The following is a 22,527-nucleotide window of genomic DNA, read 5'->3' as shown; positions in this document are numbered from 1 at the left end:
GTTCTTTTTTCTCAGGATTGCTTTGGCTATTCGGGGTCTTTTGTGGTTCCATATGAATTTTAGAGTTACTTGTTCTAGTTAGTTGAAGAATGCTATTGGTATTTTGATAGGGATTGCACTGAATCTGTAAATTGCTTTGGGCAGGATGGCCACTCTGACAGTATTAATTCTTCCTACCCATGAGTACAGGATGTATTTACATTTATTGGTGTCTTCTTTAGCTTCTCTCATGAGTGTCTTGTCATTTTCAGGCTATAGGCCTTTCACCTACTTCTTTATGTTTACTCCTAGGTATTTTATTCTTTTTGATGCAGTTTTAAATGGAGTTGTTTTCCTGATTTCTCTTTCTGCTATTTTCTCTGGTACAATCTGGAATGCATCAGATTTTTGTGTATTAATTTTGTATTCTGCAACTTTGCTGAATTCAGTTATTAGTTCTAATAGTTTTTGGGTGGATTCTTTAGGGTTTTCCATGTATCTTGTCATATGCAAATAGTGATAGTTTTACTTCTTCCTTAGCATTCTGGATGCCTTTATCTCTTTTTTTTGTCTGATTGCCGGGGCTAGGACCTCCAGTACTATGTTGAATAAAAGTGGTGAGAGTGGACATCTTTGTCTTGTTCCCAATCTTAGAGGAAAAGCTTTCAGCTTTTCACTATTAAGTATGATGTTGGATGTGGGTTTGTCATATATGGCCTTTCTTATGTTGAGGTACTTGCCCTCTACCCACTTTGTTAAAGAGTTTTTATCATGACCAGGTGTTAAATTTTGTCATATACTCTTTTAGCATCTATTGAGATTATCATGTGATTTTTGCTCCTCTTTTTGTTGATGTGATATATGATACTGATTTATGAATATTGTACCCTGCTTGCATTCCCTGGAATAAATCCCACTTGGTCATGATAGATGATCTTATTTATGTATTTTTGAATTCTGTTTGCTAGTATTTTGTTCAAGATTTTTGCATCTATGTTCATCAAGGATATTGGTCTATAATTTTCTTTTTTTTGTGGTATCTTTGCCTGGTTTTGGTATTAGAGTGGTGCTGGCATCATAGAATGAGTTTGGAAGTATTACCTCCTCTTCTACTTTTTGGAATACTTTAAGAAGGATGGGTATTAGCTCTTCTTTAGATTGTTGGTAGAATTCGCCTGCAAACCCACCTGGACCTGGCATTTTGTTTATTGGGAGTTTTTTGATTACCATTTCAATTTCATTGATGGTAATTGGTCTGTTCAAACTTTCTGTTTCTTCCTGGGTCAGTCTTGGAAGGTTGTATTTTTCTAGGAAGTTGTCCATTTCTTCTAGGTTGTCCAATGTATTGGCATATAATTTTTCATAGTATTCTCTAATAATTCTTTGTATTTCTGTGGTGTCCATTGTGATTCTTCTTTTTTTCTTAATGATTTTGGTTGTGTGTGTACACTCTTTTTTTTTTCTTCATAAGTCTGGCTTTGGTTTATCTATTTTTAAAAAAAATTTTCTCAAAGAACCAGCTCCTGGTTTCATTAATTTTTTTCTATTGTTTTATTCTTCTCTATTTTATTTATTTCTGCTCTGATTTTTATTATGTCCCTCCTTCTACTGACTTTTGGCTTCATTTGTTCTTCTTTTTCTAGTTTCACTAATTGTGATTTTAGACTGTTTATTTGGGGATCTTCTTGCTTCTTGAGGTAAACCTGTATTGCTATGTACTTCCTTTGTAGAAGTGCCTTTGCTGCCTCCCACAGGTTTTGAGCTCTTGAGTTGTCTTTATTTGTCTTTATATATTGCTTGATCTCTGTTTTAATTTGTTCATTGATCCACTGATTATTTAGAAGCATATTGTTTAGCCTCCATGTGTTTGTAGGCTTTTTTGTTTTCCTTGTGTAATTGATTTCTACTTTCATAGCATTGTGGTCTGAGAAGCTGCTTGGTACAATTTCAATCTTTTTGAATTCATTGAGGCTTGCTGTGTCCTTCTATGTGGTCTATTCTGGAAAACGTTCCATGTACACTTGAGAAGAATGTGTATCCTGCTGCTTTTGGGTGGAACTTTCTGTAGATACCTGTTAGGTCGATCTGATCAAATCCTCTGTTTGCTACTTATTTCTGTCTGGTTGATCTGTTGGTATGAGTGGTGTGTTACCGTCTCCTAAAATGAATGTGTTGCAATCTGTTTCCCCTTTTAATTCTGTTAGAATTTGTTGTGCATACTTAGGTGCTCTTATATTGGGTCCATGGATACTTACAGTGGTTATATCCTTTATCTGGTTATAGTGATTATAGTGGTTATATCACTGGACTGACCCCTTTATCATTATGTAATGTCCTTTGTCTCTTGTTACTTATTTTGTTTTGAAGTCTATCTTGTCTGATATAAGTACTGCTACTCCTGTTTTTTCTATTATTTTCATGAACTAACTTTTTCCATCCCTTCACTTTTAGTCTGTGAATGTCTTTGGTTCTGAACTGAGTCTCTTGTTGGCAGCATATGCATGGGTCTTTTTTTTTTTAATCCATTCTTTCACTCTATCTTTTGATTGTTATATTCAGTCTTATTTGCATTTAAGGTGATTTTTGATAGATATGTACCTATTGACATTTTATTACTTGTGTTCTGGTTGTTTTTATGTCTATTCTCTGTTCTGTTTTTTCCTCTCATATACTCTTATTAAATTTGATGGCTTTCTTTGATGTTGTGCTTAGATTTTCTTTTTTGCCTCCTTTCTGCCTTCCTTTTTTTCTGCGTTTCTTCCTCCCTTCCCTTTTCTTCCCTTCCTCTCTCTCTCTCTCTTTTTTTCTTTCTTCCTCTCTCTCTCCCTCTCTCCTTTCCTCCCTCCTTCTCTTCCTTTCTTTTGTGTATTTATTGGAGTCTTTAGATTTGTGGTTACTAAAGGTTCGAGGATAGATTCCTTAGTATATAACTGTTTATCTTAAATTACTGATTATTCTATTTCAAACCCAATCTATAATTACTTTTCTTCCTCTCCTTCTTCCTCCTCCACTCTTATGTATTAGGTCATATTCTGCACTTTTTGTGTATCTCTTGAGTGATTTTGTGAGTAGTTGATTTAATTTCATACTTGCCTGGTACTAGTTGGTCTACTACCTTTCCTGTGGGTTTATTTTCATTGGTGGAAACTATTTAACCCTTGGGTCATTTCCAACCACAGCAGTCCCTTTGGCATATCCTGCAAGGCTGGTTTAGTGGTGGCGAATTCCTTCCACTTTTGTTTGTCTGGAAATTGTGTAATCCCTGTTTCAAATTTAAATGATAATCTTGCCGTATAGAGGATTCTTGGTTGGAGGTCCTTCTGTTTCATTACATTAAATATATCATGCCACTCCCTTCTGACCTGTAAAGTTTCTGCTAAGAAGTCCTTTATAAGTAATCGTTTTTCTCTCTCTGGCTGCTTTCAGTACTCTCTCTTTTTCTTTGGTCTTTGCAATTTTAATTATTATATGTGTTGGTGTCAACTTCCTAGGGGTTCCTTTTGTTAGGGGTTCTCTGTGCTTCCATGACATGAGAGTCTATTTCCTTCCCCAGATTGGAGAAGATTTCAACAGTTATTTCCTTAAAGATACTTTCTATGCCTTTGTCTCTGTGATTCCCACTCGTCTGATGCCAAATACAACGGTGTAGTCTTTCCCTACACACACACACACACATATATATATATAAATAACCATAACATTATTACACAGCAATAATAGTACTATAACTCCATTTGGGTTCCCAGGCCTGATTCCCATGTGTGTAAGTATGTGGGAGGTGGTCTTCCTTCACCTGCTAACACCAAGCAATTCTTGAACACCAGCAGGGTGTCTGAGAACTCAACTCAATTCTAATGCTATCTGCCTTAAGACAGCATCAGATTCCCCAGGTTAAGGGTTCTGTCCTACAAGACTGCCCTCCACCCTCAACTCCATACATGAGTTACAAGCCCCAGGCAGTTACCTGTGCTTCTGACCTACTGGCTATAGATTGGAGGTTCCCATGACCTCCCCTTTAGGTTCAATTAATTTGATAGAGCACCTCACAGAACTGAGGAAAGCTCTTACATTTGCCAGTTTAATAAAGGATATAAGTTAACAGCCAGATGAAGAGATACACAGGACAAGGTCCCAAATATAGGAGCTTCTGTACTTGTGGAGCTTGGGGCCTGGCTCTGTGGAACAGGGATGCAATGTGGTTCCCCAAGCATAGAAGCTCTCAACAAGTGAGAAGCAGCATCAACTGAGCAATACAGAGCAGAGCACAGCGGAGAGAGACAGCTCTTCTCAGGGGTTTTTGTGAGATCTTCATTGCATAGTCATAATTGAATTATTGGCCACTGGTTCTTTCAGCCTCCAGCCCTTGGGAGGGGGTCCAAAAGTCTCTTTAACATGACAAACCCTCATTTCACCTTTAAGTCTGCAGTGTTTTTAGGAACTGTGGATGAAAACCAAATATACCTGGGAAATATATATTTGGACATATGAATGACCAAATATGTATTTCTTATAACTCATAACACAGTCTCCCTCTCTCCATCTGGTACCCATATTGTGCGAATATTGTTTGATTTGGATTGGTCGTGCAGTTCTCTTATTAGTCTTTCATTCCTAGAGATCATTTTTTCTGTTTCTCAGCTTCATTGTTTTCTTGTTCCCTAATTTCCATTTCATTACAGCTTCTTCAACCTGTAATAATCTACTCTTAAATCCCTCCATTATATGTTTCATTTCAGATACTGTGTTCTTCAGTTCTGAAGGTATTCTGTCTTTTTGTTGAAGTCCTCCCTGAGATCTTGAATATTTTTGTAGATCTGTGAGCATGTTTATGACTTTTACTTTGAAATCTTTTTCAAGAAGATTGATGATTCCTTGTTTCATTTAGCCCTCTTTTTGGTGTTTTGTCTTGTAGTTTTGTTTGGGACATATTCCTCTGCTGCCTTGTTTTGTCAGGGTTTCTGTTTCTTCTTTTGTATTAGATGTCTCTTCTGCTTCCTGACCTGTTGAGTAATAGCTTTATGAAGGAGATGCCCTCTAGTACCCAGAAGCTCAAGGCTCTTTACTTTCCAGTGAGGGAGCCCCATTTGTTGGCATGCACTGGGTGGGCTGCCTTTCTGTGTGGCTTGTTGTGGTCTGATTCTAGGTGAGCAGTTTGCTTTGGTCATGCCTTTGTGATTAGCACAGAGGTCTCTGTTGGGCTTTCTGTGTACAGGGCTGCACTCTGCCTGGTTTGCAGCAATGGCGGGGCTGAAGGGATAATGGGGTGGGAAGGCTGATGTGCTGCAGCTTTGCATACAGCACCAGGCTTGGACACCTGGAAGGAGGAAGGAGCTCTTGGGACTGGTTCCTATGGGCACCTCCCCAGGGGGGCTGAAACAGCCGAGTGCTGAGAGGGTCTCCTGCCTGCTTGGCAGCAACATCTGACACTAATGCCGTGCCAAGTGGGTTGTCTGCTGGACATGCACACAGCGAGGAGCCTCAGAGCTGCATTGGCAGCAAGGGGGATAGAGTGTCTGGGGATCCCGAAAGTTCCCAACCTGTTGGACTGAGATCAGGCTGGGGAGGTATCTTCCATCTGCCCTTTCTCCTGAGAAGAGAGCTCCATCAAACACTCTCCCCTCTGGCACCCCTCCTGCTCTTGGGAAGTCTTTCATACTGCCTGCTTTGCTTTTTCTCATGGGTACTGGTGGAGCATGCCTGTTGACCACAAGTGGGTGGGATCTCAGCCTCCTTGAGTGTTCCACTTGTCTGTTGTCCAGCCCCGCTACTCACCAGAACACCATTTAATGAGGGCTCGTGCTCCTGGAGCAGATCTCCAGGGCCAGGTGTTTGTGGTCCTGGGCTTCTGCCCCCTCCATGCTCCATTTCTCTTTGTACTGCCTGTGGGCTGAGGTTGGGAAATGGCTTGGGTTTGGCTTGATCGGGACTCTGCCACTTTACCCTTTTCTATTTAGTTGTCTCTTTTTCCCTAGAGGTAGGTAGTCTGTCCTACAGTCTTCAGGTCGTTTTCAGGCTTAGCTTATTTGCTGTGTTTTCGTGTTTTATGTATTTTTGGGAGGAGGTTCGTCCTTGTCTTTCAACTCTGCCCCGAGAACTTTTATGATCTGCTGTTTAGTCTGTTAACTAGACTTTTTGAGGTGATCATTTTGCAGTGTGTACAAATATTGAATCACTATGTTGTGCATCTGAAACTAACGTTATATGTCAGTTATATCTCCAAAGAAAAAGTTTGCTTAAAAAAAAGATCTACTTTCTTAGCAACTTTCAAATACATAATACAGTGTTATTAACTAGTCACCATGCTGTACATTATATTCCCAGGACTTATATATTTTATAACTGGAAGTTGTATTTTTTGATCACCTTCACCTATTTCACACATGCAACTCCTTGCCTGTGGCAACCAATCTGTTTTCTGCATCTATTATAGTTGTTTTTTTAAAAATAAAGTCTTAGAAGAATTGACCTTGAGTGGTTAATGTAGTGGTTTTCAGTTACTTTGCAGCCTAAGAAGTGATTGGTGAATGCATCTTTTTTATAATTGACATATTGCTGATATACAATCTTATGTTGGTTTCAAATGACAACACAGTGGTTCATCAGTTATCCATATTATTAAATCCTCAACCCCACTAGTTCAGTTACTATCTGCCAGTGTAGAAAGATGTTACAGGAACATTGGCTGTATTCTCCATACTGTACTGCTGTCCCTGTGATTAGCTTATATTGTGATTATGAATTATTGTGCCTCTTTATTCCCCTCCCTCTCACCCCCCAGCTGCCCCAACTCCTCCCCCTTAGAAATTACTAGTTTCTTATCAGTGTCTATGAGTCTACTGCTGTTTTGCTTTGTCTTTATATTCCACAGATAAGTGAAATCATATGGTATTTGTCTTTCTCCACCTGGTGAATATATCTTGTTATTTATATTTTTGTAGGCATGGCAGAAAGCACGAAGTGATGGATGGGAGCGAGCCTTTTGTGAAAAGAACTTTCTTTCACAAGCTACCATGGAAATAATCATAGGCATGAGAACTCACTTGCTTGGTCAACTTAGAGCATCAGGTGAAGTTTTTCCTCAAAAAACTTATTAAAACCACCTAGAGTACCCTGCCCATACCTCATAGTGTTTCTAGTATTAACTGATGCCATCTTATTTTATGACATTTTCATATTGCTTTATGTCTTACGTACATGAACACTTTTGTAGACTTCTGTGTGACCTGAATTTTTGTTTGTTGATTTAAAAAAAAGATATTGTAAAAGCTGAAGTTGAGAAATACACGAATATGTTTTGATACTCTTGCCAATGAGCACGTTATGTGTTTTTTTTTTTTTTAATTATTTTTTAAGATAATTATTTTTTATTGAAGGGTAGTTGACGCACAGTATTACATTACATTAGTTTCAAGTGTACAACACAGTGATAAAACATTTATATACATAATTCTAGGTTCCAGCTATCACCCTACCAAGCTGTTACAATATCTTGATTATATTCCTTATGCTATACATTACATCCCGTTTACTTATTTATTTTACCATTGGAAGTCTGTCCTTTTTTTATCTTTTTTTTTTTTTTTTTTGTGAGGGCATCTCTCATATTTATTGATCAAATGGTTGTTAACGACAATAAAATTCTGTATAGGGGAGTCAATGCTCAATGCACAATCATTAATCCACCCCAAGCCTAATTTTCGTCAGTCTCCAATCTTCTGAGGCATAACAAACAAGTTCTTACATGGAGAACAAATTCTTACATAGTGAATAAGTTACATGGTGAACAGTACAAGGGCAGTCATCACAGAAACTTTCAGTTTTGCTCATGCATTATGAACTCTAAACAGTCAGTTCAAATATGAATACTCATTTGGTTTTTATACTTGATTTATATGTGGATACCACATTTCTCTCTTTATTATTATTATTTTTAATAAAATGCTGAAGTGGTAGGTAGATACAAGATAAAGGTGGAAAACATAGTTTAGTGTTGTAAGAGAGCAAATGTAGATGATCAGGTGTGTGCCTGTAGACTATGTGTTAATCCAAGCTAGACCAGGGCAATAAAACATCCACACATACAGAAGATTTCTCTCAGAACAGGGGGGTGAGGTTCTAAGCCTCACCTCTGTTGGTCCCCAATTTCTCACCTGATGGCCCCCCTGCGACTGTGCCTGTCTTAGGTTGTTCCTCCCTTGAGGAATCTTACCCGTCTCTGGCTAACCAGTCATCTTCCGGGGCCATACAGGGAAATGTGAAGTTGGTAAGTGAGAGGGAAGCCTTATTGTTTGAAAAGGTTAGCTTTTTATTTCTTTGCATATTTATGCCCTGTGGCTTCTATGCCCAGCATTTGTCTTGAGGTATCTTTACCACTTGGAAGAATTATGATACTCGGTAAATTTGATATGAGGCACGAATTCTATTTAAGGGTTGTAATTAGGAAGGAAGAAGAAAAGCTATAGAAGTAGCAGGCGGCAGAAAACATGGGAAGATTGATTATTTCTTTGACATATCTTCTTGTAGAGTAACTTCAGCATGTATAGGTTTTAAGCTACTACTTAAATTGCACACACACATTAACATAATGGGAGTATAGTTACATAACCAAAACACACCTGTAATTACCAGCCATCTCCAGTGAAACCAAGAAAACCAGTTAGGCACCTTAGGCATTTGTGAAAACTTATCTATGATATGGTGGATATTGTCCAACTGAACTTGAACAGTCTGAGAGAAATCAGACAAATTAAAACAACCCATTCCTGGGGAATGTTCACATCCCTTATGTTCTTTTAACAGTAAATAGTCTGTAGTTGTAAGATTTTGGAGCGCTACAATTTGCACTTCTCCTAATTCTTGATTGAGTTCCAACAGTATAGATCCAGTCAAATTTGTTGTTTTACTGTATGCACAGGCCAGCTTAGATATCTCCTTCCTCATTCCCATGGCAAGTCCAGGAACTGGTGGGATGAGTGCATCTACAGCTGTAGCAGTGTGTGGATCTTTGTTGGGGTTTTTTGATGATCATCTTCTGGCATGAGTCTTCCAGAGAGTGCTGATGTTGGAAGTTCTCTTTCATATCGTATCTTAGTTCATTTTCGGCGTAGCCCAATTAGGCTTTGATCTTCTGTATAAACGCAAACAGACCCTTTGTCTACACTTTTATATGCCCTTTATACCCTTGTGTAGAACTCATTGGAGGTTACCACACAGGAACTGCCCTTTTTTTTGTTTTGTTTTGTTTTGTTTTGTTTTGTTTTTGGTATCACTAATCTACACTTACATGACGAATATTATGTTTACTAGGCTCTCCCCTATACCAGGTCTCCCCTATAAACCCCTTTACAGTCACTGTCCATCAGCATAGCAAAATGTTGTAGAATCACTACTTGCCTTCTCTGTGTTGTACAGCCCTCCCTTTTCTCCTACCCCCCCATGCATGTTAATCTTAATACCCCCCTATTTCTCCCCCCCTCTTATCCCTCCCTACCCACCCAACCTCCCCAGTCCCTTTCCCTTTGGTACCTGTTAGTCCATTCTTGAGTTCTGTGATTCTGGTGCTGTTTTGTTCCTTCACTTTTTCCTTTGTTCTTATATTCCACAGATAAGTGAAATCATTTGGTATTTCTCTTTCTCCGCTTGGCTTGTTTCACTGAGCATAATACACGTTATGTGTTTTTTGGCAAAGATCAATTTAGATATCATAGTTGTTATATTTTATCACATTAATAAATAATTATTTAGCTCTGTGAAATAGAAATTACTATATTTGGGACATTAAAAAAATAGTAATCACTTGAAGGCACTTTATTTATTTATATTTAAAGAGGATGCCAGTGTTGCTATTTCATTTTAGAATTGTTGCTTTGAATTTCTTTTTGAGTAGCTTAGTACATTGAAAAAAATAGAAGAAGAGAACCAGAATATGGATTCATGAATTAGCTGAAGTGCCAAAGTCATATAAGGAATGAACCTGGGCATTTAAGAATAGTCTCAAATATGGGGAAATATAGGAGGACTTTTGAAATTCTAGCAACAATACTGCATATTTACTTGACTTCACCGCCACAGTTCATGTTATTATGAGCAAAATGTTACATATACCAGTCAAATAGTTTTTCAGCTATGATTTTAGTATGTTTCTGAAGCAGCTTTATAGCTTTAAAGCTGCTTTAAAGCCCTATGAAAAACTTAATATGACTGTGTAGTTTTTAAGAAGTCCTGAAGTTCCTAATGAATCTTCTACATATTTTAGCCTGAGCAAACCTAAACTTTCTTAGAACATTGCTTCTATATTTTGAACTTAACAGAGGAGATTTTATTAATTATTGTGGAATTTGAACATAAACTTAGGAATTGTATGTTTTAAAATATATTTTGTACAAATAGAAAAAGTTGGTGTGTTTTTTTTCCTCTCTTGTAGGTTTTGTTAGAGCACGAGGTGGTGGTAACATTCGAGATGTTAACACAAATTCTGAGAACTGGGCTGTTGTTAAAGCTGCATTGGTTGCAGGCATGTATCCTAATTTAATCCACGTGGACAGAGATAATGTAGTATTGACAGGGCCAAAGGAGAAGAAAGTACGGTTTCATCCCACTTCAGTTCTCAGTCAGCCGCAGTACAAAAAGGTAAAACATTTTTAAAGCTCTTAGGCCTTGTGATGAAACTAATGTAATTTAGATAGTTGAAGATTAATGAAAAATGCTCCAAATACCGACCTGTTTTAAGAAATTAATTAGTTATATATATAACTTAACATTGAAACAAAATTTTGATCAAATCTTGGTGTTGGAAGAGTTGATGTGCTATGAGGACTTTTATACAAACTACTTAAGCAATGACTTGCTTTAATTTTTTGCTTGGGTACTACTATACATCATCTGTTTCATTGAGGGACTTTCTATATTTTGTAAGTATTGCCAGGAAATTATGTGATAACTACAGTAAACAACTTTTTGATTTATTTTTCTAATAGATACCTCCAGCCAATGGTCAAGCTGCAGCAATTCAGGCACTACCTACAGATTGGCTTATTTATGACGAAATGACCAGAGCCCACAGAATAGCTAATATTCGATGTTGTTCGGCAGTGACACCTGTCACTGTCTTGGTATTCGGTGGACCAGCTAGGTTGGCGAGTAATGCTCTTCAGGAACCTTCATCCTTTCGAGGTAAAAATCTTCTTGAAATGACATTTTTTTTTTCTTGCTAAACCTCTAAACCTAACAGATTTTGAAAGGACAAAAATTTATGTAGCAGTTCCCTTTTGATATATTAAGACTAATAACAAAATACTAAAGCATTCCACTCTTTTGAAATTGATTCTTAAGTTAACTTGATGTTGATTTATGCATTTTTTATTAATCTTGCTGATAGGAAGTTTTTCTCTTCCCCTTGAGTTTAATGATAGTTTAACATAACAAAGGTAATTATTTAAAGGAAGTGGTAATAATTCCATTATCCTTGTGCACTTATATTTTTAATGTTTACATAATTTATTTTCTCATACTGTTATTTTACATTGTTATTTTCATTGAACAGAATATTAAAAAACTAGTATTTTAATGGTTGCAAAATATTCTATCACATTAAAGTGGCATAATGCGCATAATGCATTGAAAATGTTCCTTTATAGTTGGACATCTTGATTGTTTCCAATTTTTTGCTACTCAGTGGTTCAGGTATTTATTGGGCAACTACTATGTGTCAGGTATTGTGCAAAGACTGAGGATATAACAAAGCAAGATGGACAAGGTGTTTCTGTCCTCAGGAATTTACACAGTAGAGGGAGTATACAGACAGCAAAAACATAAATAATCTGCATGGTACTATGAAAGAAATAAAGAGGACTGCCTTAGGGATGACCTACTTTAGGAAGGGACTCTAGGCAAGTTTCTCTAAGGAGATGTAATTTAAGCTGAGACCTAAAATATGAGAAGCAGCCAACCATGTGAAGATGCAGAAATAAGCTCTAGGTAGAAGCAGCTGTCAAGGGCCAAGATTCTGCACTAGGAAATGATCTAGGAGCTGACACAAAGGGGTTATGTAACTGGGAACATTATAATCAAGGGGAATGTGGGATGCAGTAAGGTTGGAAGAAAGACATGGACTTGAAAGCCATGGGAAGTGCAAGGGAAGACATCAGGGGTTTTAAGTAAGGTAGTGGTGATATGATGTGATTTATCTTCAAAAAGATCAATTTGGTTATGAGAAAGGATTAGTGAAGGAGCAAGAATAGAAAACAGGAGGCAAGTAGGAGGCTTTTGCAGTAGTCTTACAATAGATAATGATGGCTCAGAACTGTAGTAGTTGCAAGCTGTTACGAAGAGAAATAGATTCAATATTATTTTGGAGGTGCTGGTACTGCTGGATTGAATTAACTCTCAGGTTTTTGATTATGGCAGCTTGCTGAATGATTCTGTTTTTTTCTTTATTGAAGAGTAGTTGGCATACAATATTATATAGTTTTGATTCAGCATTTACATACATTACAAAATGACGGCTGTGATAAGTCTAGTTGCCATCTGCCTCCAAAGTTATTGGCTATAATCAGGCTGTACTTAACATTCTGGTGGCTTATTTATTTTATAATTGGAAGTTTGTACCTTTTAATTCCCCTCACCTATTTTGCTCATTTGTCAACACCCCTCCTCTTTGGCAGCCACCAGTTTGTTCTCTGTGTTTATAAGTCTGTTTCTGTTTTGTTCATTTTTTACAATCCACATATTAGTGAAGTCATATGGTATTTGTCTTTCTCTGACTTATTTCACTTAGCATAATACCCTCTAGGTCTACCCATGTTGTTCAAATGGCAAGATTTCATTCTTTTTTATGTTTTTTTTTTTTTTGTGTGTGTGTGTACGTTTTATTTATCCATTCCTCTATGATAGACAGGTTGCTTCCATATCTTGGCTATTGTAAATAATGCTACTATGAACATAGGGTTGTATATATTTTTTCAAATTAGTGTTTTTGGATAAATACGCAGAAGTGGAATTGCTGGACTTTATAGTAGTTGTATTTTTATTTTTTTTAGGAGTCCTCCATGCTATTTTCTATACTGGCTTCACGAGTTTATATTCCCACCAACAGTCCATGAGGGTTCCCTTTTCTTCACATTCTTGGCAACAATTGTTATTTGGTGTTTCTTTGATAATAGCCATTCTGACAAGTGAGGTGATATCTCATTATGGTTTTTATTTGCATTTATTTCCCTGATAATTAGTGATGTTGAGCATCTTGTACCTATTAGCCACTTGTATGTGTGTTTTCTTTGGAAAAACATCTATTCAGATCCTCTGCCCATTTTTTAATTGGATTTTTTTTTTTTTTTGCTACTGAGTTGTATGATACCTTTATATATTTTGGATATTCACATCAGATATCACATCACATTTGCAAATATATTCTCCCATTTAGGAGGTTGCCTTTTTATTTTGTTGATAGTTTCTTTCTCTGTGCAAAGCTTTTTAGTTTGATGAAGTCCCTTTGTTTATTTTTACTTTTGCTGCCTTTACTTGAGGAGACAGATCTAAAAAATTATTGCTGGACTGATGTCAGATTTTACTGCCCATTTTTCTTTTAGGAGTTTTATGGTTTCAGGTCTTACATTTAAGTCTTTAATCCATTTTGAGTTTATTTTTGTATATAATATATAAGAAAGTGGTCCAGTTACATTCTTTTGCATGTAGCTTCCCAGTTTTCCCAACACTGTTTATTTTGGGAGAGACCTTTTTTCACTGTATGTATTCTTGCCTCCTTTGTCATAGGTTAAATGATTATATAAGCATAGGTTTATTTCTGGGCTGTCCTGTTACTTTGATCTATGTGTTGTGTTTGTGCCAGTACTATACTGTCTCAATTATCATAGCTTTGTGGTATAGCTTGAAGTCAGGGAGTGTGATACCTCCAGTTTTGTTCTTTTTCAAGATTGCTTTAGCTGTTCTTCTGTGGTTCCATATGAATTTTAGGATTAATTTTTATAGGTGTGTGAAAAATGCCATTGGTATTTTGATAGAGATTGAACTGAATCTGTAGATTGTTTTGGGTATTGCGGACATTTTGACAACATTCATTCTTCTCATCTATCAGCATGTATCTCTTTCCATTTATTTGCATTGTTTTCAATTTCTTTTATCAATGTCATAGTTTCAGAGTACACATCTTTCACGTTCTTGGTTAAATTTATTCCTAGGTATCTTATTCTTTTTGATAGAATTGTGGATGGAATTGTTTTCTTAATTTCTTTCTGACAATTTGTTATTAGTATATTAGTATATAGAAATACAACAGATTTCTGTGTATTAACTTGATATCTTGCAATGTTACTGAATTCATTTATTCTAATAGTTTTTTGGTGGAATCTTTAGGGTTTTGTATATGTAGTATTTATATATATATATAGTATCATGTCATCTGCAAATAGTGACAGTTTTTCTTCTTCCATACCATTTTTTTTCTTGTCTGATTGCTATAGCTAAGACTTCCAATGTATGTTGAAAAAATTGTGAGAGTGGGCATCCTTCTCTTATTATTGATCTTAGGGGAAAAGCTTTTAGCTTTAAACACTGAGTATGATAGCTGTGTGTTTGTCAAATATGATATTTATTATATTGAGATATGTTCCCTCTGTACCCACTTTGTTGAGTTTTTATCATGAATGTGTGTTGAATTTTGTAGAATGCTTTTACTGCATCTATGGAGATGATCATATTATTTTTTAACCTTATTTTGTTAATGTGGTGTATCATGTTTATTAATTTGTGGATATTGAGCTTCCTTGTATCCCTTGAATAAATCCTGCTTGTTCATGGTATATGATCTTTTGAATGTGTTTTTGAATTTGGCTTGCTAATATTTTGTTGAGGAATTTTGCACCTATGCTCATCAGGGATATTGGCCTGTAATTTTTTGTTTTTGTAGTATCTTTGTCTGATTTTGGTAGCAGGGCAATACTATGCTGGCTTTGTATAATGAGTTTAGCAGCATTCCTTCCTCTTCAACATTTTGAAATAGTTTGAGAGGGATGGGTATTAACTCTTTTAAAAATATTTAGTAGAATTCATCCATGAAACTACCTTGTCCTGGACTTTTGTTTGTTGGGAGTTTTTTGGTTACTGATTCAATTTCATTATTAGTAATCAGTCTGTTCAGGTTTCCTATTTCTTCCTGATACAGTCTTAGAAGATTGTATGTTTCTCAGAATTTATCCATTTCTTCTAGGTTGTCCAACGTGTTAATATATAATTGTTCAAAGTAGTCTTTCCTTTATATTTCTGTGGTGTCAGTTGTAACTGCTCTTTCACTTCTGATTTATCTATTTGGGCCCTCTCTGTCTCTTTCTCTCTCTCTCAATTAGTCTGGGTAAAGATTAGTCAATTTTGCTTATCTTTTCAAAGAACCAACTGTTAGGTTCATTGATATTTTAAATTATTTTTTAGTTTTTATTTCATTTCTATTTGCTCTGACCTTTATTATTTTCTTCCTTCTAGTGACTTTGGGCTTTGCTTATTCAATCTTTTTCTAATTCCTTGAGATGTAAGGTTAGGTTGTTTACTTGAGATTTTCTTCTCTTGAGGTAGGCCTATATAGCTATAAAATTCTCTCAGAACTTGTGCTGTGTCCCATAGGTTTTGGAGCATAGTGTTTCCATTTTCATTTATTTCAAGATATTTGATTTCTTTAGTTGTTCAGTAGCATGTTGTTTAACCTCCACAAGTTTGTGTTTTTTCCCAGTGTTCTTGTAATTGATTTCTAGTTTGATATTGTTGTGGTCAGAAAAAATGTTTGATATGATTTCAGTGTACTTAAATTTATTGAGACTAGTTTTGTGACCTAATGTGATCTATCCTGAAGAATGTTTCATGTGCACTTGAAAAGAATGTGTATCCTGCATTTTTTAGATGGAATATATATATTCCATCTATACATATGTATATATTTATTATAAAATCCATCTGGTCTAATGTCATTTAAGACCACTATTTCCTTATTCATTTTCTGTTTGTATTATCTATCTACTGATATAAGTGGCATGTTAAAGTGCCCTACTATTATTGTAATACTCCCAATTTCTCCCTCTATGTCTGCTAATATTTGCTTTATATACTTAGGCACTTCTGGGTTGGTTGCAGAGATTTACAGCCATATCCTCTTTTTGAATTGATCCTTTAATCATTATGTAATTACATTTGGCACTTAAAACTTTGTTTATACTCTATTCCTGTAAATTTAAGCTTTCATATTGTACCATCTTGTTTAGTAGTTTTGTCTTTTAATAATTCCTAGAATCTGGTAGTAGAGGATGTACCTATAACTTAAGCTATTCTTTGATAATCTTACCTATTTTTTACCTATTGAATATTCAGTAGGCATATTTTTGTAATCCTTTCTGCAACCAGCAATTCTTTTGTGGTTTTAATTTAATGTTTGCTTCCAGGAAATTTAGTATATTCTTCTATGCAGCTATACCTTCTGTTAACTTTATTAGTATCTTAATTTTTTGTAACTTTTATAAAAATTGTCTATATTGTTAAGATTCTCAAGATTTTTTTGTTCTTGATTTATTATAGTGAATGGGTTCTCTTTGTGTCATTTTACTTCTTATATTGCTTAATAGGAACACTACTATAGACAGTATATTTTATTTACTTAACTGCTTTACTAAGCTATCACCTTCAGGTGATAGTATTTTAATCTGTTACCAAAATGTATACCTTTTATTTATTTATTTTTTAAGTGATTTAAAAAAATGTTTTATTATGAGATAATTGTCAGTTTATATGTAGTTGTAAGAAGTAACACAAAGAGATATCCTATGCTCTTTACCCAGTTTCTCACAATAACACCTTACATAACTATTCTGTAATATCACAACTAGGAACGTACATTGGTATAATCTACTAGCATTATTCAGATTTCACCAGGTTTATAAACACTCTTTTGTGTGTTTGTGTGTATTTAGTTCTATGTATTTCATCACACTTGTAGATTTATGTGGCCATCATAACAATCAAAATATAGATAACTCCATGGAAAAAGCTCCCATGTGCTACCCTTTTGTAGCCATATTCACCTCCTTTCCTCTACATACTATTTCTGAAAACCACTAATCTATCCTTAATCTCTATAATCTGTCACTCCAAAAATATTATATAAATGAAATCATATAGTATGTAACCTTTTGAGATTATATTTTTTCACTTAGGACAATTCCCTTCATGTCTTATTACTTGATTCGAACTGCTCTAACAAAATACCTCACACTTGGGTGGCTTGTGAACCACAGATTTATTTCTCAGTTCTGGAGGCTGGAGGTCCAAGATTAGGGTGTCAGCAGGGTTTGTGTCTCATTAGAGCCTGCTTCCTGGTTCATATAAGGCTGTCTTGTAACTTCACATGGTGGAAGGACAAAGGAGTTCTCTCAGAACTCTTTTATTTATTTTATTATTTTTATTTTGGTATCATTCATATAAAATCACATGGGCAACATTGTGGTTACTAGATTCCCTCCATTATTAAGTCCCCACCACATACCCCATTACAGTCATCACTGTCCATCAGCGTAGTAAGATGCCTTAGAGTCACTTCTTGTCTTCTCTGTGCTATACTGCCTCCCCTGTGCACCCCCCTACATTATGTGTGCTAATGGTAATGCCTCTTATTCCTCTTCTCCCTCCCTTCCCAACCTCCCCAGTCCCTTTCCCTTTTATAACTGTTAGTCCATTCTTGGGTTCTGTGAGTCTGCTGCTGTTTTGTTCCTTCAGTTTTTGCTTTGTTCTTATGCTCGACAGATAAGTGAAATCATTTGGTACTTGTCTTTCTCCGCCTGGCTTATTTCACTGAGCATAATACCCTCTAGCTCCATCCATGTTGTTGCAAATGGTAGGAGTTGTTTTCTTCTTGTGGTTGAATAATATTCCATTGTGTATATGTACCACATCTTCTTTATCCATTCATCTACTGATGGACACTTAAGTTGCTTCCATTTCTTGGCTATTGTAAACAGTGTTGCGATAAACATAGGGGTGCATCTGTGTTTTTCAAACTGGGTTGCTGCATTCTTAGGGTAAATTCCTAGAAGTGGAATTCCTGGGTCAAATGGTATTTCTATTTTGAGCATTTTGAGGAACCTCCATACTGCTTTCCACAATGGTTGAACTAGTTTACATTCCCACCAGCAGTGTAGGAGGGTTCCCCTTTCTCCACATCCTCAGCAGCATTTATTGTTCCTAGTCTTTTCTATGCCAGCCATCCTAACTGGTGTGAGGTGAGATCTCATTGTGGTTTTAATTTGCATTTCCCTGATATTTAGTGGTGTGTAGCATCTTTGCATTTGCTTGTTGGCCATCTGAATTTCTTCTTTGGAGAAGTGTCTGTTCATATCCTCTGCCCATTTTTTAATAGGGTTATTTGTTTTTTGGGTGTTGAGGCCTGTGAGTTCTTTATATATTTTGGGTATTAACCTCTTGTGGGACATGTCATTTACAAATATATTCTCCCACACTGTAGGATGCCTTTTTGTTCTGCTGATGGTGTCCCTTTGCTGTACAGAAGCTTTTTAGCGTGATGTAGTCCCATGTGTTCATTTTTTATTTTGTTTCCCCTGCCCGAGGAGATGTGTTCAGGAAGAAGTTGCTCATGTTTATATTCAAGAGATTTTTGCCTATATTTTCTTCTAAGAGTTTTATGGTTTCATGTCTTACATTCAGGTCTTTGATTACCTTTTGTTTCTTTTTTATGACCTTGGAAAACTGTTACTTGTCTACTTTGTCTTGTTGAACTTTAAAGTTTTAAATTCTTAAGTTGCATCATTGCTTATATTGGTAATTTTTGTTTTAATAAAAGCACTTGTATTAAATCAAGACAGACTTGTTCTATTTTAATGTTTTTTAAATGTGTTGAATTTATTAAATAGCTTTTGAGCATTTGCTAATATAATCAGAATTTGTTTAGCCTAGTGGTAGGGTGTATCTGTTTTCTTATGGAACTGTCATTTTGTTCCAAGAATAAGCCTTCCTTGGACTAAGGGGAATTTACTGAAACACTGAAGATTTTGCTAGATTTTATTTAAAATTGTTATGTTCATTAGTGAGGCTGCGTTATAGGGTCTGTGTGGTGTTTGCCTGTGCATATTTAGTTATCTTTAGGTTTTGTCAGGTTTTAGGGTTAGGCCCAGATTTGTCATTAATGGAATTGGCCATTGATCAAGTCCTTGAAAGTTTGGGACTTGATATTTTGGATTTCTTTCTTGGTGTTCTTTAAGGACATCTTTAATTTCTTCCTTAATTAGTTTTTTTTATTGTTCTTTCAGTTTTAGTAATTTCTTATTTGTTTTATAGAAAAGAGTAAATTTCTTTGAAGGTTTCTAATTTGTTCGTTACTCATGCATACTATATCTTTTTTAGCTTAAAACTTTTTGTATTGATTTTTATAATCTTATTTTCGGTTCTGATTTTGTGGATAGATTTGTGTATTGCTCTTCTTTTATTAAATTTGCCAGACGGTTGCATATTAGTCTTTTCAAGGAACTTAATTATAGTTTTATCTACTACTACCAGTTTGTCCTATCTAATATATCAATTTTTTTCCTTACTATTTCTTCTGTTTTTCTTTGGGTTTTACACTGTTTCTCTAAGATGTATTTAAATGTGTAGTTTCACCTTTTTTTTGCTACAATAAAGGATGGCAAAAGTGAAATTTTTTTCCTTTCCATGTATGTTTGAATAGCGGCTGGTATTCCCAATGACAGTAGTGACAGTGAAATGGAAGACACAACTACTGCTAATTTGGCGGCTTTGAAGCTCGATGAGTGGCTCAATTTCAAACTAGAGCCTGAGGTAAGTTGCTTTTTAGTAGTGTGATAAATTTATTCCATTCAATTAATATGAATTGCTACACAGTAGGATGAAAATTATTTTAAAAATTTTGAGCTCTTAAGAATATACAGCTTCTTTTTCAGTTTTCATAGGGCTTGCATACATTCTCTTATTTTGAGGTTTATTCCAAAAGAGGATTTGAAGAACTAGGTGTGGCTCAGTATTTAAGTATGTAATATTTGAATATTTCTGTGTATATAAGAAAATACTGAGTATTGGGTACGCAGAACTCCTTTTATTTTGCATAACTCTGCCTTTAAGAGAAAGATGTGAGTTCAGCCTGTATTTTGTTTTCTCCGTTCATCTATCTCTGAATTGGGAAAGATGAATGTCTTTTACAAATTGAAAATTTTCTTGACGGAGCCTTCCCTTCATTCCATCTCTACTTTTAAAGACCATTCTATAGCCTTTTTTTTTTTTTTGGGTAGCTAAACTGTCAATAGTTGACACTGTTTAGGTTTGCTTCTGTATTATCCATTCATTCATCACATCAACCTGTAGTCTCACTTCCATTTTCACCAGCCTTTCACTTCCCTAAAACTGTGCTTACTGGTCAACATTGTCTTGTATGTTGTCAAAGCCAGCCTTCCTTCTTTGATAAATCTGACCCTTCTCTCATATTTGCACTATTGTCCATAACCTTCTTTTTGTAATTATGCCCTTCCCCCTTTTCCATCTTTACTTCTTACTTCTTTGTCACTGTGACATTAGTCTTTGCTGATTCTTTTTTCTAGAGAGGTCATTCCTTCTTAGGTTCCTTCACTGACTCTTCTGTATGTGTTTGTTCCTTAAGAGTTAGACATTCTCAAGTACTCTGTGCTGTGCTTTGCTCTTCTCACTATCCCTTCACAATTGCTAGGGGTCTCACCTCTGTGTAAATTTAGTAACCATTTATTCATTGATGTTTCTCAAGTCTATCTATATCTCTAGCTTATACCTTTCTCTGGGCCTATGATTCTAGCTGCTTTCAGGACATTATCACTTGAATGTTCTACAGGCATTGAAATAAAGTGTGAATGGAGCTAAATTTATTTTTTTAAATTTATCCTGCTGTTACTTTTCTAGTATTAATTACACTCTATCATATTTTGTTTACTGTGTCTATTTATTATACTGTACTGTTTCCTATTATGTCTCTTGGACCACAAATATGGTAAATAAGAAATTCTATTTCATTCATGCAACAGAAAGAATGAAATTAGTAGTAAATTACATAAAATTTAAAGTGCATTCTTCACAAACAATTGCACACCTGAATAAATAGGTGTCTTGCAAGTGTGATAAACAATTTGGTTGTATGTATTTGAACTGAGGAAACTATTTTATTACAGGCAGCTAGTTTATTGCTGCAGCTCAGACAGAAGTGGCACAGCTTATTTTTACGCCGAATAAAAGCTCCATCTAAACCGTGGACTCAAGTTGATGAAGCTGTCATAAGAGCAATTATAGCTGTTTTAAGCACTGAAGAACAGTCTGCAGGTTTACAACAACCATCTGGGATTGGTCAAAGGCCAAGGCCTATGTCTTCAGAAGAACTTCCTTTGACATCATCCTGGAGGTCGAATAATAGTAGGAAAAGTTCAGCAGATACTGAATTTTCTGAGGAGTCTGCTACTGCTGAAAGGTAAATTTGTAATATTTTATCAAAATGAGACATTTCCTCCAGGAAAATGAGTTATTTATCATAGAATGTGCTTTTCCAATATTTAAAAAATATTTCTAATGTTTCTTATAATCTAAGACACACAAAGGTTACAATAAAATGGGAAGAGTTTTTTACTTTTGAAACATAATTCTTATTAGTATTAAGGTAATATAAAGGAGTTCAAGGTACTGGTATTTGTGAGTTATATAATAGGGAAACTTTCTATCAGGAAAAACTCAAAATGTTTAATTTTAAGAATTCACAAATTTATGTTTTGTTAAAAAGGTAGCACTAACTTTTTTCTGATACATTTCAGTTAACACATGGCAAGTGACATTTCTCGCAGGTGCCCTACACCAAGAAGGGCCAGCTGTGGCCACTTAAAAGAGCAGCCTCCCCACAAGTGTGACCTAGGTGTCAAGGGCACCGACTAATCCCCACAGGAAAATCGTTCATTCATTCATTTCTTCCATTCAGACACTTTGAATGCTTATTCTTGGTGTGAGGGATATGTCAGTGTATAAAACAGACAAGATCTCTTCCTTTAGAATTTACATTTTATCGAGGGGAGACATATCATAAATAGGTAAATGAATTTACTGTTGTGACAAAATTTGTTACAGTTTAATCAAATACTTTGATTGTTTCTAACATAATTAGATGTGACATTTTTGTTTATTATATTTATTATATGATTATTAATAATAGCTCTTGTATTGAATTATATTTCCAAAGATATATTTTGGTAATATAATAGTTATAATCAATCATTGACCATAATTCAGAATTATTTCTTGTTGTGAAAACATTTGTTAGAATCAAATTTGAGTTTCTATCAGTTAGAAATTTTTTTAACCCTCTTATAATTGATAACAGACAACATTTTTGCCTGTGATGCTGGTTTTGGCAATGTTGGTAGAAAGTCTGTATAGTAAGAATATGATTTCATTGTTAAAAGACTGAAAATAGAAACAATAGAAACATAAAAGATATGAGATGCTTATTGTTTTTTAAAGATCAGATGG

At 35.4% G+C, this 22,527-nt stretch overlaps 1 protein-coding gene across 3 annotated transcripts in view; it reads left to right on the top strand.

The window, feature by feature from the left end:
* Positions 1 to 22,527, top strand: part of YTHDC2 (YTH N6-methyladenosine RNA binding protein C2) — a 113,800-nt gene that overhangs the window by 71,090 nt on the left and 20,183 nt on the right. For 2 of the 3 annotated variants that reach the window (XR_008993386.1, XM_057490789.1), the window contains exons 21-25: positions 6,918 to 7,044; positions 10,403 to 10,608; positions 10,956 to 11,151; positions 19,709 to 19,822; positions 21,193 to 21,481. Coding sequence is in view for 2 of the 3 variants with exons in the window: in XM_057490789.1 (XP_057346772.1) it covers positions 6,918 to 7,044; positions 10,403 to 10,608; positions 10,956 to 11,151; positions 19,709 to 19,822; positions 21,193 to 21,481 (932 nt within the window). In the remaining variant the exon portion in view is untranslated. Of the gene's footprint in view, positions 1 to 6,917; positions 7,045 to 10,402; positions 10,609 to 10,955; positions 11,152 to 19,708; positions 19,823 to 21,188; positions 21,482 to 22,527 lie in introns of all 3 variants that reach the window. The other variant, XM_057490788.1, reaches the window with a different exon arrangement.

Source organism: Manis pentadactyla, chromosome 13 (genome assembly GCF_030020395.1).
Source record: "Manis pentadactyla isolate mManPen7 chromosome 13, mManPen7.hap1, whole genome shotgun sequence".
NCBI classification, from domain to species: Eukaryota; Metazoa; Chordata; class Mammalia; order Pholidota; family Manidae; genus Manis; species Manis pentadactyla.
Note: the sequence above shows the minus strand (reverse complement) of the source record. Positions and strands in the feature narration are given on the sequence as shown.